A 15,864-nucleotide genomic window follows, 5' to 3' on the forward strand; every position below is an offset into this window, starting at 1 on the left:
AGCCGCATCGGGAAAGAGGGCGCAAGAAAGGGAGGTGGATAGAGGGAGGGACAGCGGGAGAGAGGCAGAGGGGTCGAGAGATAGACAGAGAGGGAGCGCGAGAGAGAGAGAGAGACCGAGATAGGGGGGAGAGAGACGGGGGAGAGAGATACAGAGAGAGGGGCAGAGAGAGAGAGGGAGACAGAGAGAGATAGAGAGACAGAGAGAGGGGGGAGAGAGAGATAGAGAGACAGAGGGGAAAGAGAGATAGAGAGACGGGGGAGAGAGAGAGTTAGAGAGACAGAGAAGGGGGTTAGAGAGAGAGGGAGGGAGAGAGAAAGAGAGACAGAGAAGGGGAGAAAGAGATAGAGAGACAGGGGGTGGGGCAGACAGAGAGACAGAGGGGAGAGAGAGACAGAGAAGGGGGGAGAGAGAGATAGAGAGACAGAGAAGGAGAGAGAGAGGGAGAGAGAGAGAGATACATAGAGAGGGGAGAGAGATAGAGAGACAGAGGGGGAGAGACAGAGAGGGGGGAGAGGGATGGGGAGAGAGGGGGAGAATGAGAGACAGAGGGGGGAAGAGAGACAGAGAGAGGGGAGAGAGAGATAGAGAGACAGAGAAGGAGAGAGAGAGAGGGAGAGAGAGAGAGAGAGATACATAGAGAGGGGAGAGAGATAGAGAGACAGAGGGGGAGAGACAGAGAGGGGGGAGAGGGATGGGGAGAGAGGGGGAGAATGAGTGATAGAGAGGGGGAGAGAGACAGAGAGGGGGAGGCAGTTAGAGAGACAGAGGGGGGAAGAGAGACAGAGAGAGGGGAGAGAGAGATAGAGAGACAGAAGCGGGAGAGAGATAGAGAGACAGAGAGAGGCAGAGAGGGAGAGAGTGTTAGAGAGGGGGAGCGAGAGAGAGACAGAGAGGGAAGAGTGAGAGCTAGAGAGAGAAGAGGAAGGGAGAGAGACAGAGAGAGCGGGAAACAGGGTGAGAGAGGGGGCTAGAGGGAGAGAGAGCGGGAGAGAGAGAGACTGGGGAGAGAGAGACATAGGGAGAGAGAGGGAGATAGCGAGAGAGAGAGACAGAGGGGGAGAGAGAGTCAGAGAGAGAGACAGAAAGAGAGATGTTCCTTTGGGGAAGACACATCACATGCCACCGAAGAGAAGCCCCCACGGCCCCCCAGCACCCGGAACGGCCCCCACCTACAGAGACAAGCCGCTTAATTGAGAGTCTCGCGGCTTAACGAGGAGGGCTCCGGAGACAGCTAAATTATTAACCATTTTCATTTATATTTTTAATGAATACCAAAATAAATCTCATCTCTCTCCGCGCGCAGACTGCCCCCTCGGTTCTTTCAAGTGCTGGGTAGGGCAGGTGGGTGATGGGAGGAGGGCTGGTGGTGTGGGTGAAGGTACCCGGATGATGTGAGTAGCAGGGTGTTGTGGGTAAGGGTAGGTGTGGGGTGTAGGAGGCTGGCCAGCTGTCTGGTGGACGCCTATGGTGTTACACCTTATACCAGGTCCAGGTATCCCCTCTCAGTGAGGTGTAGGCAGTGCCTAGAAGCCAGGCTCTCTAGAGGGACCTGTGGATGAGCAGCCAAGGCTTATCTAGGAGACATGCAAAGCGTATGCAATACCACTGTAGTCACACAGCACGTACACACATGAAAGAACCACACAGTGTTACAAAAATAAAAGTACTTTAGTATAGGAAAACTGAACTGGAATATTATAGGCAATGCCCCCTCTCTGGAGGTGAGTACACATAAAATAGGCACAGATAAGTACTAGGAATTAGCATGAAAACATTAGAAATAGCAAGAATTAGCAAGGGCCCTGTAGAGGGCCAAACCATATACTAAAATAGTGGATTGCGAGAACGGGTCCCCCACCAGAGGATGTGGAGTAGTTCGCCAAGGGCTGGGGGAGTGTGGCACCCCAAGAGTATGTAGAAGACCCCCAGCGACCAGGAGAGCGGAGGTAAGTCTTCCCATAGGCTAAGATGGGGACATAGAATTGGAACAATGCTAGACCAGGACCAGACCGCTGGAACCCAACAGTAGATTCCGGATGAGGAGGACCTGCGAAAGAAGGGGACAGAGTTCAGTCCACGCAGGAGTGTCCAGATGGGGCAGAAGGCAATGCCCACCCTTCGGTGGGAGGAGTTCCAGGTCGACGGTGATGGAGGGAGCCCAGCTGCAGGGTCCAGGAGCTGCAAAGGAGTCACCTAGGAGATGTCCCTTGATGGTCGCCGGATTGCAGACAGGTCAGTGGTCAGGAGGACCACCAACAAGCACAAGCAAATGCAACTGGAGCTATTAGAGATTTTCAGAGCTGATGAGGACCACCAAGGTCCTGGGGACTCGAACCTTGGAGAGGAGACCGGACTGACCCTGAGAAGACAGGAGAGGCAGCAGAAGCAGTCTGAGTCCCCACACAACCCACTGGCAGCCGGCACAGTGTTGCAGTGAGGCCCAGGCTGCAAACATGGAGGAGTCCCACGTCACTGGAGCAGCAGAGAGGAGACTGTTCTTCCAGAGGTGGAGGGCTGGGGGCCAGGGCTGCTTGAAGCCTGAAGGTCCCTCGAAGCAGGAGTCAACAAGCCTTGGTTGTACAGGGGTTCTGTCTTAGAGAAAGAGGCAAGGGCTCCCTGTCTCCCAAGATGGACAGAAGGCAGAGCAGACCCAGAGGACCCCTCAGAACTACGACCGGTGTTGGAGAACCTTTGCAAGTGCAGAGGACAGCAGATCCCGGCAGCCAGATGTCATTGCCTTAGGTCCCTGCAGATGCAGGGGAGTGACTCCTTCACTCCAAGGGAGAATCCTTCATGCTTCTTTTATGCAGCTGAAGTCTTGCTGACCCCATCCATAGCCATGGAAATGTTGCAAGTTGCTGACAGGAGCTGCAGAAACAATGTTGCAAGGAGAGGTCGTCTCGGTGTCGCAGTCTTGGAGCAGAAGAGGTCTTTGCAGAGGAGTCCTGGTGGAATCTTGCACAACAACTCTGGGGGCCCACCTGCAAGGGAGTCCATAAATAGCCCAAAAAGGGGCTTGGTCATCTTCTAAGGTGAGCACCTATCAGAGGGGGTCACTGGGCATCATCTGCCTAACATGACCAGTCAGATGCTCCCAGGGGCCTATGCACATCTTGCTCTCAAGATGGCAAAATCAAGTGGCCACCTGGAGGAGCTCTGGGCACCACCCCTGGGGTGGTGATGGACAGGGGAGTGGTCACTCCCCTTTCCTTTGTGCAGTTTCGCCCAGGCAGAGCAGGGACCGGGGGTCCCTAGACTTGTGAAAACGGATTATGTAAGGAGGGCACCAAATGTGTCCTTCAAAGCAAACCGGGAGTGTGGGGAGGTTACCCACCCCCAGCTCTGTAGCACCTATTTCCAAAGGAGAGGAGGTTGCACCCCTCTCCCACAGGAAATCCTGTGTCCTGCCTTCTCCTTCTTGAACTGGTCAAGCCGCAGGAGGGCAGAATCTTGTCTGAGGGTCTGCGAGCAGCCAACGCTGCTGCAGACCCTGAAAGACTAGTAGGAGCAGTACTGGGGGGGGTCCTCTAAGGAGCATCCAGAGTGCATGGAATCATGCCACCAATGTTGTCATAAGTATAGGGGTATGATTCAGACATGTTTGATACTGAACATGCTTGGGTTCGGAATTACCATTATGTAGCTGGACCATAGGTAGTGACCTATGCCCAGTACACGCATAAAATGGCGTCCCCGTACTCACGAAGTCCAGGCAAATGGAACTGGAGTTTGTAGGGGCACCTCTGCTCTTTTTTGTTTTTTCTCTCTCTCCATCTCCCCCTGCTCCTCCCACCCCCAATGCTTCAGCCCAGGGGGACCCCTGTGTACCAATGCCCTGGATACCTAAGTACCATATACTAGGGACTTACAGAGGTACACCAGTATCCAATGGTGGGGTGTAAAGTGTACCAAGACAACCACATATAGAGGGAAGATGACAATCGCTGGGGTCCTGGTTAGCAGCATCCCAGTGAAAACAGTCTAGTCTAGGCACACTGACATCAGGCAAAAAGTGGTTGTAACCAGACCAGAAAGAGGAACTTTCCTACATGTGGTGCGAGTGGAGCAGGGTGTAACGGGTAAAGGTAGCTCGGTGATGCGAGTGGAGCAGAGCATGTGGGCAACAGTAGCTGGGTGTTATGACGAGCTGGTGATGGGCAGGTAAGGGTAGCTGGGTGGTATGACGAGCTGGTGATGGGCATGTAAGGGTAGCTGGGTGGTATGACAAGCTGGTGATGGGCAGGGGAGGGTAGCTGGGTGGTAGGACGAGCTGGTGATTGGAAGGGAAGGATAGCTGGGTGGTATGAGAGGCTGGTGATGGGCAGGTGAAGGTAAGTGGGTGGTATGACGAGCTGGTGATGGGCAGGGAAGGGTAGCTGGGTGGTATGACGAGCTGGTGATGGGCAGGTGAAGGTAGCTGGGTGGTATGAGAGGAGCTGGTGATGGGCAGGGAAGGGTCGCTGGGTAGTATGACGAGCTGGTGATGGGCAGGGAAGGGTAGCTGGGTGGTAGGACGAGCTGGTTATGGGAAGGGTAGCTGGGTGGTATGAGAGGAGCTGGTGATGGGCAGGGAAGGGTAGCTGGGTGGTATGACGAGCTGGTGATGGGCAGGGAAGGGTATCTGGATGGTATGATGAGCTGGTGATGGGCAGGGAAGGGTAGCTGGGTGGTATGAGAGGAGCTGGTGATGGGCTGGTAAGGGTAGCTGGGTGGTATGACGAGCTGGTGATGGGCTGGTAAGGGTAGCTGGGTGGTATGAGAGGAGCTGGTGATGGGCAGGGAAGGGTCGCTGGGTGGTATGACGAGCTGGTGATGGGCAGGTGAAGGTAACTGGGTGGTATGAGAGGAGCTGGTGATGGGCAGGTAACGGTAGCTGGGTGGTATGACGAGCTGGTGATGGGCAGGTAAGGGTAGCTGGGTGGTATGACGAGCTGGGGATGGGCAGGGAAGGGTAGCTGGGTGGTATGACGAGCTGGTGATGGGAAGGTAAAGGTAGCTGAGTGGTATGACGAGCTGGTGATGTGCAGGTAACGGTAGCTGGGTGGTATGACGAGCTGGTGATGGGCAGGGAAGGGTAGCTGGGTGGTATGACGAGCTGGTGATGGGCAGGGAAGGGTAGCTGGGTGGTATGACGAGCTGGTGATGGGCATGTAAGGGTAGCTGGGTGGTATGACAAGCTGGTGATGGGCAGGGAACGGTAGCTGGGTGGTATGACAAGCTGGTGATGGGCAGGTAAGGGTAGCTGGGTGGTGTGACGAGCTGGTGATTGGAAGGGAAGGATAGCTGGGTGGTATGAGAGGCTGGTGATGGGCAGGTGAAGGTAGGTGGGTGGTATGACGAGCTGGTGATGGGCAGGTGAAGGTAGCTGGGTGGTATGACGAGCTGGTGATGGGCAGGGAAGGGTCGCTGGGTAGTATGAGAGGAGCTGGTGATGGGCAGGGAAGGGTCGCTGGGTGGTATGATGAGCTGGTGATGGGCAGGGAAGGGTAGCTGGGTGGTATGAGAGGAGCTGATGATGGGCAGGGAAGGGTCGCTGGGTGGTATGAGAGGAGCTGGTGATGGGCAGGTGAAGGTAGCTGGGTGGTATGAGAGGAGCTGGTGATGGGCAGGGAAGGGTCGCTGGGTGGTATGACGAGCTGGTGATGGGCAGGTGAAGGTAACTGGGTGGTATGAGAGGAGCTGGTGATGGGCAGGTAACGGTAGCTGGGTGGTATGACGAGCTGGTGATGGGCAGGTAAGGGTAGCTGGGTGGTATGACGAGCTGGGGATGGGCAGGGAAGGGTAGCTGGGTGGTATGACGAGCTGGTGATGGGAAGGTAAAGGTAGCTGAGTGGTATGACGAGCTGGTGATGTGCAGGTAACGGTAGCTGGGTGGTATGACGAGCTGGTGATGGGCAGGGAAGGGTAGCTGGGTGGTATGACGAGCTGGTGATGGGCAGGGAAGGGTAGCTGGGTGGTATGACGAGCTGGTGATGGGCATGTAAGGGTAGCTGGGTGGTATGACAAGCTGGTGATGGGCAGGGAACGGTAGCTGGGTGGTATGACAAGCTGGTGATGGGCAGGTAAGGGTAGCTGGGTGGTGTGACGAGCTGGTGATTGGAAGGGAAGGATAGCTGGGTGGTATGAGAGGCTGGTGATGGGCAGGTGAAGGTAGGTGGGTGGTATGACGAGCTGGTGATGGGCAGGTGAAGGTAGCTGGGTGGTATGACGAGCTGGTGATGGGCAGGGAAGGGTCGCTGGGTAGTATGAGAGGAGCTGGTGATGGGCAGGGAAGGGTCGCTGGGTGGTATGATGAGCTGGTGATGGGCAGGGAAGGGTAGCTGGGTGGTATGAGAGGAGCTGATGATGGGCAGGGAAGGGTCGCTGGGTGGTATGAGAGGAGCTGGTGATGGGCAGGTGAAGGTAGCTGGGTGGTATGACGAGCTGGTGATGGGCAGGTAAGGGTAGCTGGGTGGTATGACGAGCTGGTGATGGGCAGAGAAGGGTAGATGGGTGGTATGACGAGCTGGTGATGGGCAGGTGAAGGTAGCTGGGTGGTATGACGAGCTGGTGATGGGCAGGGAAGGGTATCTGGGTGGTATGACGAGCTGGTGATGGGCAGGGAAGGGTAGCTGGGTGGTATGAGAGGAGCTGGAGATGGGCAGGGAAGGGTCGCTGGGTGGTATGACGAGCTGGTGATGGGCAGGTGAAGGTAGCTAGGTGGTATGACGAGCTGGTGATGGGCGGGTGAAGGTAGCTGGGTGGTATGACGAGCTGGTGATGGGCAGGGAAGGGTAGCTGGGTGGTAGGACGAGCTGGTGATGGGAAGGGTAGCTGGGTGGTATGACAAGCTGGTGATGGGCAGGTGAAGGTAGCTGGGTGGTATGACAAGCTGGTGATGGGCAGGGAAGGGTAGCTGGGTGGTAGGACGAGCTGGTGATGAGAAGGGTAGCTGGGTGGTATGACGAGCTGGTGATGGGCATGTAAGGGTAGCTGGGTGGTATGACAAGCTGGTGATGGGCAGAGAAGGGTAGATGGGTGGTATGACGAGCTGGTGATGGGCAGGTGAAGGTAGCTGGGTGGTATGACGAGCTGGTGATGGGCAGGGAAGGGTAGCTGGGTGGTATGACGAGCTGGTGATGGGCAGGTAAGGGTAGCTGGGTGGTATGACGAGCTGGTGATGGGCAGGTGAAGGTAGCTGGGTGGTATGACGAGCTGATGATGGGCAGGGAAGGGTATCTGGGTGGTATGATGAGCTGGTGATGGGCAGGGAAGGGTAGCTGGGTGGTATGAGAGGAGCTGGTGATGGGCAGGTGAAGGTAGCTGGGTGGTATGACGAGCTGGTGATGGGCAGGTAAGGGTAGCTGGGTGGTATGACGAGCTGGTGATGGGCAGAGAAGGGTAGATGGGTGGTATGACGAGCTGGTGATGGGCAGGTGAAGGTAGCTGGGTGGTATGACGAGCTGGTGATGGGCAGGGAAGGGTATCTGGGTGGTATGACGAGCTGGTGATGGGCAGGGAAGGGTAGCTGGGTGGTATGAGAGGAGCTGGAGATGGGCAGGGAAGGGTCGCTGGGTGGTATGACGAGCTGGTGATGGGCAGGTGAAGGTAGCTAGGTGGTATGACGAGCTGGTGATGGGCAGGTGAAGGTAGCTGGGTGGTATGACGAGCTGGTGATGGGCAGGGAAGGGTAGCTGGGTGGTAGGACGAGCTGGTGATGGGAAGGGTAGCTGGGTGGTATGACGAGCTGGTGATGGGCAGGTGAAGGTAGCTGGGTGGTATGACAAGCTGGTGATGGGCAGGGAAGGGTAGCTGGGTGGTAGGAGGAGCTGGTGATGAGAAGGGTAGCTGGGTGGTATGACGAGCTGGTGATGGGCAGGTGAAGGTAGCTGGGTGGTATGACGAGCTGGTGATGGGCATGTAAGGGTAGCTGGGTGGTATGACAAGCTGGTGATGGGCAGAGAAGGGTAGATGGGTGGTATGACGAGCTGGTGATGGGCAGGAGAAGGTAGCTGGGTGGTATGACGAGCTGGTGATGGGCAGGGAAGGGTAGCTGGGTGGTATGATGAGCTGGTGATGGGCAGGTAAGGGTAGCTGGGTGGTATGACGAGCTGGTGATGGGCAGGTGAAGGTAGCTGGGTGGTATGGCGAGCTGATGATGGGCAGGGAAGGGTATCTGGGTGGTATGATGAGCTGGTGATGGGCAGGGAAGGGTAGCTGGGTGGTATGAGAGGAGCTGGTGATGGGCAGGGAAGGGTAGCTGGGTGGTATGACGAGCTGGTGATGGGCAGGGAAGGGTAGCTGGGTGGTATGACAGGAGCTGTGTACGTGCAGAAAGGGTGAATGGGTGATACGATGATGCTGGGTGATGTGGGCGAGGCTGCCTGATGGTGTGAGGAAGCTTGGTGAGGAGGTTTAGCGGTTCACGGACAGTGTAAAGGAGGGTTGGTACATAGGGGTAGATTGTAGATAATGGTAAATGGGTGATTTGATTTAAAGGTCCATGGATGGTATGAGAGGAGCTCGGTGATGGGTGGATAAGGGTGGGGTCATGTGCTTTAAGGGTGCAGCAATTGTGTGATGGAACTGGGTGGAGTGAGGGAGCTCAGTGATGGGTGGAACTGGGTGGAGTGAGGGAGCTCAGTGATGGGTGAGTATAAACGGCTCTGCATCAAACCACGTCACTGACCACCCGGACAGCGCATGTCACACTTCAGCACCACAGGCAGGGCTGCCCGACTACAGCAGGTAGCAGGCGGCCACGACAGCTCCAGAGTAAAGAGAGTACCCCGCATGGAGCGAAGGTGGACGTCACACATTTTTCTTGTTAGTGTTTTTTATTGAGCATCACAATTAAATTAGGATGGTGCCAGTTATGGAAAATGGCAGGGACCCGTCCTGATGAATGCCCATGGCAAAGCAAGGAACTGGGAGAAGAGCTGAAACATGTCGATGTGATTCGGGGGCTTCACAGGAAACCCTGCTTAGGTTTCTTTCAGCCTTTTGAAAGGAAGGCAGCTAGTGGAAGTCAGTAGTATCTTAGCCATCGCTTGACACATTTGTAATGAAGGTCCTACTTAAGGAAAAGTAGAAAGTGCCTACACACTGAACAGAGGTAAGAATCTAAATGTGTGAGTGGCCTTTGGATGTTCAGGCCTCGCGAGGCTCCAGGACACAAGCGAAGCAGGGCTTGGGGTCATAGGGTGCTATGGCCTGAGAGGGTTCTCAGTCCGCTGAGCTTTGGCAGACTGTGGGCACCAGGTCTCAGGACTGAAGGCTAGGTATCCAAGGGCTTTCAGGATCCCACTCGCACCTAAGGGTGTTTCAGGTCCTATCCTCACACTGGGGCCCGGAAGCGCTCGAGGTCTAAGGCCGCTCGGTCCCAAGAGGCTGGGACTGTGGACGCCGGGGTCTTAGATTGTCACAGTTTTAGGACACCAAAGCAATTGAGCTTCTTGGGATAGAATTTGCAATTTTGTTCTTCCTCAATTTCTGATAAAGAAGAGAACGCCAATATTTCCAGTCCTGATGAAGGCCTCTTGGTGAGAGGTTAGCGTGGACATGCGTCCCTGGCAAGCCTCACTGCCCAGAGCTGCTCAGCATTTCAAGGCCGGTGCAGCTCCTCAGGGGGCTCTGGAAACAAGCACCCCAACCTCTGCAAGGCGCTGGGACATGGAGCTGGGATTCCAGGGTGAAGAACGGGACCACGTAGGTGTTTTCCTCAAACCTGCACCTGACCCAGCCCGTTTGGTTTCGGAAAGACCAGCGGGTATTTGCTTTGCTGCCCTGAGAATGGTTCCCCCTGCACCGGACCGGTTCTTGGAGTGGTCCCACCCTCAGGCAGCACTGCAGGACCACAAGGGTACAAGACAGCATCTCCTCAAGAGGACCTGGTATCTCCTCACGGTGATCAGACTTTCTGTGGCTGTGCAGCGCCAACTGAACACACTTCTTTCTCATCATTCCTGAAAACGGGCTCTTACAGTGTTTACACAAATGTTTGCTCATAGGAATGAAGTTTGCTGCCAAGAGCTGAGCACCGAGTTCCTTCTGTTCAGTGAGACATAGTTCACCTCAAGGACCCACTGCAGGTCGACTGCCTGTGTAGTTTCCTGCAGCGAAGGAGCTTCTGGTGCCAAGCAGGTAATAAACGCCAATGCTGCCCATCCGAGGCCACACGGTAGTGCTTTGTATTGCTAACGTGGTCATTCACCATCCACCAGTGGTATTTCCAGTGCCTTGGGGTGCGAGGTCAGCAGGGACTGGCTTCTAGCTCCATTGCTGTTGACAGACTGAAGCATTTTCAGAAGCGAAACGATCCTGAAACTTCACTTTCTATAAATGTGTTGCTCTTAGTTCCAGAAATGGGCACTACTCCCATTTACAGAATAAGGAAGCACCTTTCGTAAAGGCTCTGATGCCTGCTGGTGCTCAGCACAGGCTCTATCTTTATAGGGAGAAATTATCAAATTATTTCACAAGTCAGTTTCCAAAAGGACAACATATTTCTTTTTCAGAGGTTTTCATGGCAGTTTTAACACAAATTCTGTTGTGTGGCCATACATTAAATTGCCCAACATGCAGAGAAATGTGGTCTCCTTACACTGTTGTGTACTTGTGCAAACAGTGGGGCATATTAAAAGGCTGGCACTGGGAGTCTCAAATCTGAGGTCTAACGCCTGAAGAACCCAAGCCCGCTGAGGACTGAGTATCCTGCGTCCCTGAGGTTTCTGAGACCACAAAGATCTAAGCATCACCAGGGCTCCAAGGTCTGAAGATCCCGAGACAGCTGTGGTCTGAGCATCATCAGGCCTCTAAGGTCTAAAGATCCTGCGACCGCTGTGGTCCGAGCATCCTCCGGGTTCCAAGGTCTGAAGATCCTGCGACCGCTGTAGTCTGAGTAGCCTCAGGGTTCCAAGGTCTGAAGATCCTGGGGACTGCTGTGGTCTGAGGATCATGATGGCTCCAAGGACTGAAGATCCTGGGACTGCTGTGGTCTGAACATCATCAGGGTTCCACGGTCTGAAAATCCTGTGACTGCTGTGGTCCGAGCATCCTCAGGGTTCCAAGGTCTGAAGATCCTGCGACCGCTGTAGTCTCAGTATCTTCAGGGTGCCAAGCTCTGATGGTCCTGAGACTGCTGCGGTCTGAGCATCATCATGGCTCCAAGGTCTGAAGATCCTGCGACTGCTGTGGTCTGAGCATCATCAGGGCTCCAAGGCCTGAGACTGCTATGGTCTGAGCATCATCAGGGCTCCAAGGTCTGAAGATCCTGAGACCACTGTAGTTGGAGTATCTTCAGGATGCCAAGATTTGAAGGTCCTGAGACTGCTATGGTCTGAACATCACCAGGGCTCCAAGTTTTGAAGATCCTGAGACAGCTGTGGTCTGAGCATCATCAGGCTTCCAAGGTCTGAAGATCCTGAGACTGCTGTGGTCTGAGCATCATCAGGCTTCCAAGATCTGAAGATCCTGAGACTGCTGTGGTCTGAGCAACATCAAGGCTCCAAGGTCTGAAGATCCTGAGACAGCTGTGGTCTGAGCATCATCAGGGCTCCAAGTTTTGAAGATCCTGGGACCGCTATGGTCTGAGTATCTTTAGGGCGCCAAGGTTTGAGGACCTCTAGGCACATGGGTCTGGGCATCTTTAGGTATTGAAGGGGCTAAGAATGTGTTGGCCTCGTCATGAGCTCTACATCCTAAACTATCTGGGCCTCAGAGCCTTCAAGGACTGAGGATGTTTCCTGTTCATTAGGTCTAGCATTGGGCAATTTACCAGATCACTTCAGCCACTGATGGCATTGAGCTGCGAGTGATGGCGTTTCAGCTCATAATGTGCACATCTGTCTGAAATCTAGACACTTCCATGTCAGGGCTGGTAGGTCAGTCTTTTAGTTTTGCATGTTTCCTTTTATAGGACACCACGCTCTGCTTCTCCTCTATGTCGTTTTAATATTATTTTTATAGCACCTGGCAATTTCCCCAGACAGTGCTACCAGGACACAAATGTGGTGAATATCTTTGGTTGCGTCCTATGCATGTCATTTCCATCACCCAAAGATAAACACCACATTTAGAAGCCAAATATTAGTAATATTGGCCATCACTGCACAATACACTGTACTGAATACCATTCCAAGATGGCCACCAATTGTTATGTTTAAGTAGCAGCCATTTAGGAATTGTAGTGTACAAAGTGTATCCTTCCTTAAAGTCATCACTGGAATCAGATCTTACAGCACCTTTGTAAGCAAAAGACAAGAAATTCTGTTTAGAGCGAACATTGCCCCTGTTCATATAGGGTAGCGTGAAAGGAGTAACAATGAAGTTGTGCAGCATTACTCCAGCATCTACAGCAAATATGTTATTTTTAAAGCATTCTCAAAGGATACCTGGAGTCCTTTTGGAAATCGACAACAGTTGTAAAGCCCAATGAGAATGAACGTAGATCATTCATGCATGCGGAATGTCTGCCCATTAGAAAACTACTCTGCCTGTGGAAACAGAACACAAATGCTCCTTAGCACAATAATTGTTTATTCAATTTATCCACAAGGAGACCCACTCCTTCCCTCACACCACCTTTACATTTGGGGCATCCCTTCCTATTCCTACCCTGGGAAAGCTCCTATGCTTGTCCTTGACATGGGCACATTAGCCAGGGTTTTCTGGGCGGGAGATATGAAGTACCCATAACCTTTCCAGTCTGACAGCCGTCTACGTGTTCCCGTAGCACCTCCACAGAATGCCTACAGTGGCATCTAATCCAGACATTGCACAGAAAATCTACGAGGCTCAAGGAATTTCATATATTCAATTTCCAATGGTAAAAGTCTGCCAACCTGATTCTTACCAGGCAGTCCAGCTGGGCAACAGGGCTCAATGTGCCTATCTGAGTGACGTCCCAGACTTTCACGCAACCCTTGCCCCCCGTGTAGACATGCTGCGTGGTGTTACTGATGGTGACGGCGCAGACCACCTCACCGTGGTGCAGGGTGTGCAACGGGCGGGCTTGGCGGGGGATGCCAGGGCCGATCAGGGCATCAGGAGGGAAGGGCACCGGCTGCATCTGCCTGTCGGCTCCCACATGAAACGAGTAGGCTCTGGAAAAAGAGAAAATTATAGAACAATATGACCACTTTGGCACAAAACAAGCTCTAGCCAGGAACCCCCCCCCCCCTCTCTGTACCAAACAGGGTTTAGTCTGCAGTGAGTGCACTGTAAATTTTTGAATTGACAGATTGTCTTCCTTCAACAACTTACGGTGCCTAAGTCACAAAACAGAGGTAAACTGTGCAAAATAATTTGTTGATTTCAGTTTCTTTTTCTGGTTCCAAACTTAGATCTGTGTGTGAGGGAAGCTTGCACTACTGCCCTGACTGTACCTTTTCTTTGAGTGAGGGAATCTTTCACTGCTGCTGCTTCGTGTGCACGTGTTCTGTGTGAGTGAAGCTTGCACTGATGCTGCTTCGTGTGCACGTGTTCTGTGTGAGTGAAGCTTGCACTGCTGCTGCTTCGTGTGCACGTGTTCTGTGTGAGTGAAGCTTGTACTGCTGCTGCCTCAACTGTATCTGTTCTGAGTGTGAGGGAATCTCGCACTGCTGCTGGCTCGTGTGTATCTGTTCTGTGTGAGTGAAGCTTGTACTGCTGCTGCCCTGGCTGTTCCTGTTCTCTGTGTGATGAAAGCTTGCGCTGCTGCATCTGGACTGTGTGTGAGGGAAGCTTGCACTGCTGCCTGTGATTCAGTGCCCTGTGTGAGGGAAGCTTGAACTGCTTCTGCTTGTCCCATGTGTGAGGGAAGCTTGCACTGCTTCTGCCTGTCCCATGTGTGAGGGAAGCTTGCAATGCTGCTGCCTCATCTGTACCCGTTCTCTGTGTGACTGAAGCGTGCACTGCTGCCTGTGATTCACTGCCCTGTGTGAGGGAAGCTTGCACTGCTCCTACCTGTCCCATGTGTGAGGGAAGCTTGCACTTCTGCTGCCTCATCTGTATCCGTTCTCTGTGTGACTGAAGCGTGCACTGCTGCCTGTGATTTGCTGCCCTGTGTGAGGGAAGCTTGCACTGCTTCTGCCTGTGTGTGAGGCAAGCTTGCATTGCTGGTTCCTCATCTGTACCTGTTCTCTGTGTGCATGAAGCTTGCACTGCCACTGCCCTGGCTAAACCTGTTCTCCGTATGAGGGAAGCGTGTACTTTTACTGTCTGTGCTTGAAGGTAATTAAGGGCTATTTATAGCCCAGTAGCCTGTACTGTATCTCTTCACCTTGTGAAGAAAGTTTTTGGTGCATCTGTCATTGCTTACCAGTTCTGTGTTCTGCTAAGTTTTTATATTTCTGTTGTACCAATTGTGTGCACGTAGCTTGCATCACTCCTCCTTCTGCGACACATGTTCTGTGTGTGAGGGAAGCCTGCGGGCCTTTTTATGGGTGAGCGCAAAGCGCTCTGTCCCATGCTGTAATCTCTCTTTGGGCTTCAAACCACGCCCAGGTCACATCAGTCTCTTTCATTGGTTCCTGGGCTTTCTCTTTAAAATCTGCTTGCTTTCATTTGTGATATGCATGCCTATGTCATGCCTTTTCTGGTGTTTAGCCCGCCTACACAGCAGCGGTAAACTACCAAAAACATACGAGGCTCGATGTTTTGAGCCTGGGGTCCGGACTACTTTATCTGTTCATATTCCCCGCATCGCGATCGCGCTGGGGTTTACGTAGCGTGATCGCACTCAGTTTTTCTGTTTTCAATTGCAGCACGATCGCACTGCATTTTACATAGCGCGATCGCGCTGCGTCTTTTTCCTTTTAATTTGTGTGGCAAGAAAAGTTATGTTTGGAGTTTACAACACAAATAGCTCCAACTCTAGCAAATGCGAGCCCCGTTGCAGTGAAAATGCTTGTTTTTTAACTGAGCCTGCCCTTTGTGTGTGGAGGAACTTAGGCTGCCTAATTTGTATAAGAATAAGTGTTGGGACCCAAAGTTTTGCTTAGAAGCATGTGCCTGGTGCTATCAGAGTTTCGAAAACAGCCGTGGAAACTCTTGAGCGCGTTAGGATCGGCTTAGGGATCGTCTCAGTGACCGGCAACTCGACAGAGTGCGACTCACATCTTGACACCCTCGCCTGTTCTCCTTGGAGTCGGGGCGTGCAGGATGGGGTCGAGTCCTGCTTCACTTTTTTATCTTTGCGCTGGACTTGAGTTTACTGAAGGACTTTGAGCAAGAAGAGGAACGGTCATGGGAAAAGCATTAGCGCCGAGTTCTGCTCTTGTGACTTGGAACAGGAGCAGCACCAACAGGCAGGCTGCAGTTTTTTTGTGTTCGATCTCCTACAGCTTCGACGCCCGACCTCAGATCACCTTCAGGTTTATGGTGGTGCATTGATCACACCCCTTACAACTCTATCCTGGACCCAGGCTCCACCCACAGACCTTGTGCGGGTCTTTGATCTACATCTGCTTCCTGCGGTCACGGCACCGCTTGGTTTCTGTCATTTCTGGTAGGAACATCAGAGTCAAGCCCCCACTCAGTGCTTAATTTGTGCTTGTTGTTTCCGGTGCTTAGCACGGCACTTATTTTTGCAGGCCGGGGCTTATTCTTCTGCCTCAAGCATTTGGTGCGAGCAAAAGACAAGTATGTGAAAGACGGAGGAAGTGAAAAACGAAAAAGTGTCACAAAGGGAGGAAGCAGAACGCTCCAAGAGCGAGCTGAAGGGGCAGGGAGTAGCTTTATATGGATTGAAGAGGCCCAAGATGGCTTTAGGATTACGCTGCCGTAGTATTCCATGTTCCCACATTTATATGCAGCAGCCGCGTGTTTAGGAGGAAGGCTTTGAGCACTGGCACATTTTTATTTACAAATTAAGCACTGCCCCCCACTGGCTGCAGTTGAAGG

The 15,864-nt window shown here is 53.1% G+C and overlaps 1 protein-coding gene across 1 annotated transcript in view; it reads right to left on the minus strand.

Annotated features, from left to right (window-relative positions):
- The window catches only part of TLE2 (TLE family member 2, transcriptional corepressor), a 296,917-nt gene that overhangs the window by 40,168 nt on the left and 240,885 nt on the right, over nucleotides 1-15,864 (minus strand). Inside the window, exon 15 of the mRNA XM_069215878.1 lies at nucleotides 12,836-13,085. Within this exon, the coding sequence (XP_069071979.1) occupies nucleotides 12,836-13,085 (250 nt within the window). The remainder of the gene's footprint in view (nucleotides 1-12,835; nucleotides 13,086-15,864) is intronic.

The sequence above is a fragment of the Pleurodeles waltl genome, chromosome 12 (assembly GCF_031143425.1).
Source record: "Pleurodeles waltl isolate 20211129_DDA chromosome 12, aPleWal1.hap1.20221129, whole genome shotgun sequence".
Classification (NCBI taxonomy): Eukaryota; Metazoa; Chordata; class Amphibia; order Caudata; family Salamandridae; genus Pleurodeles; species Pleurodeles waltl.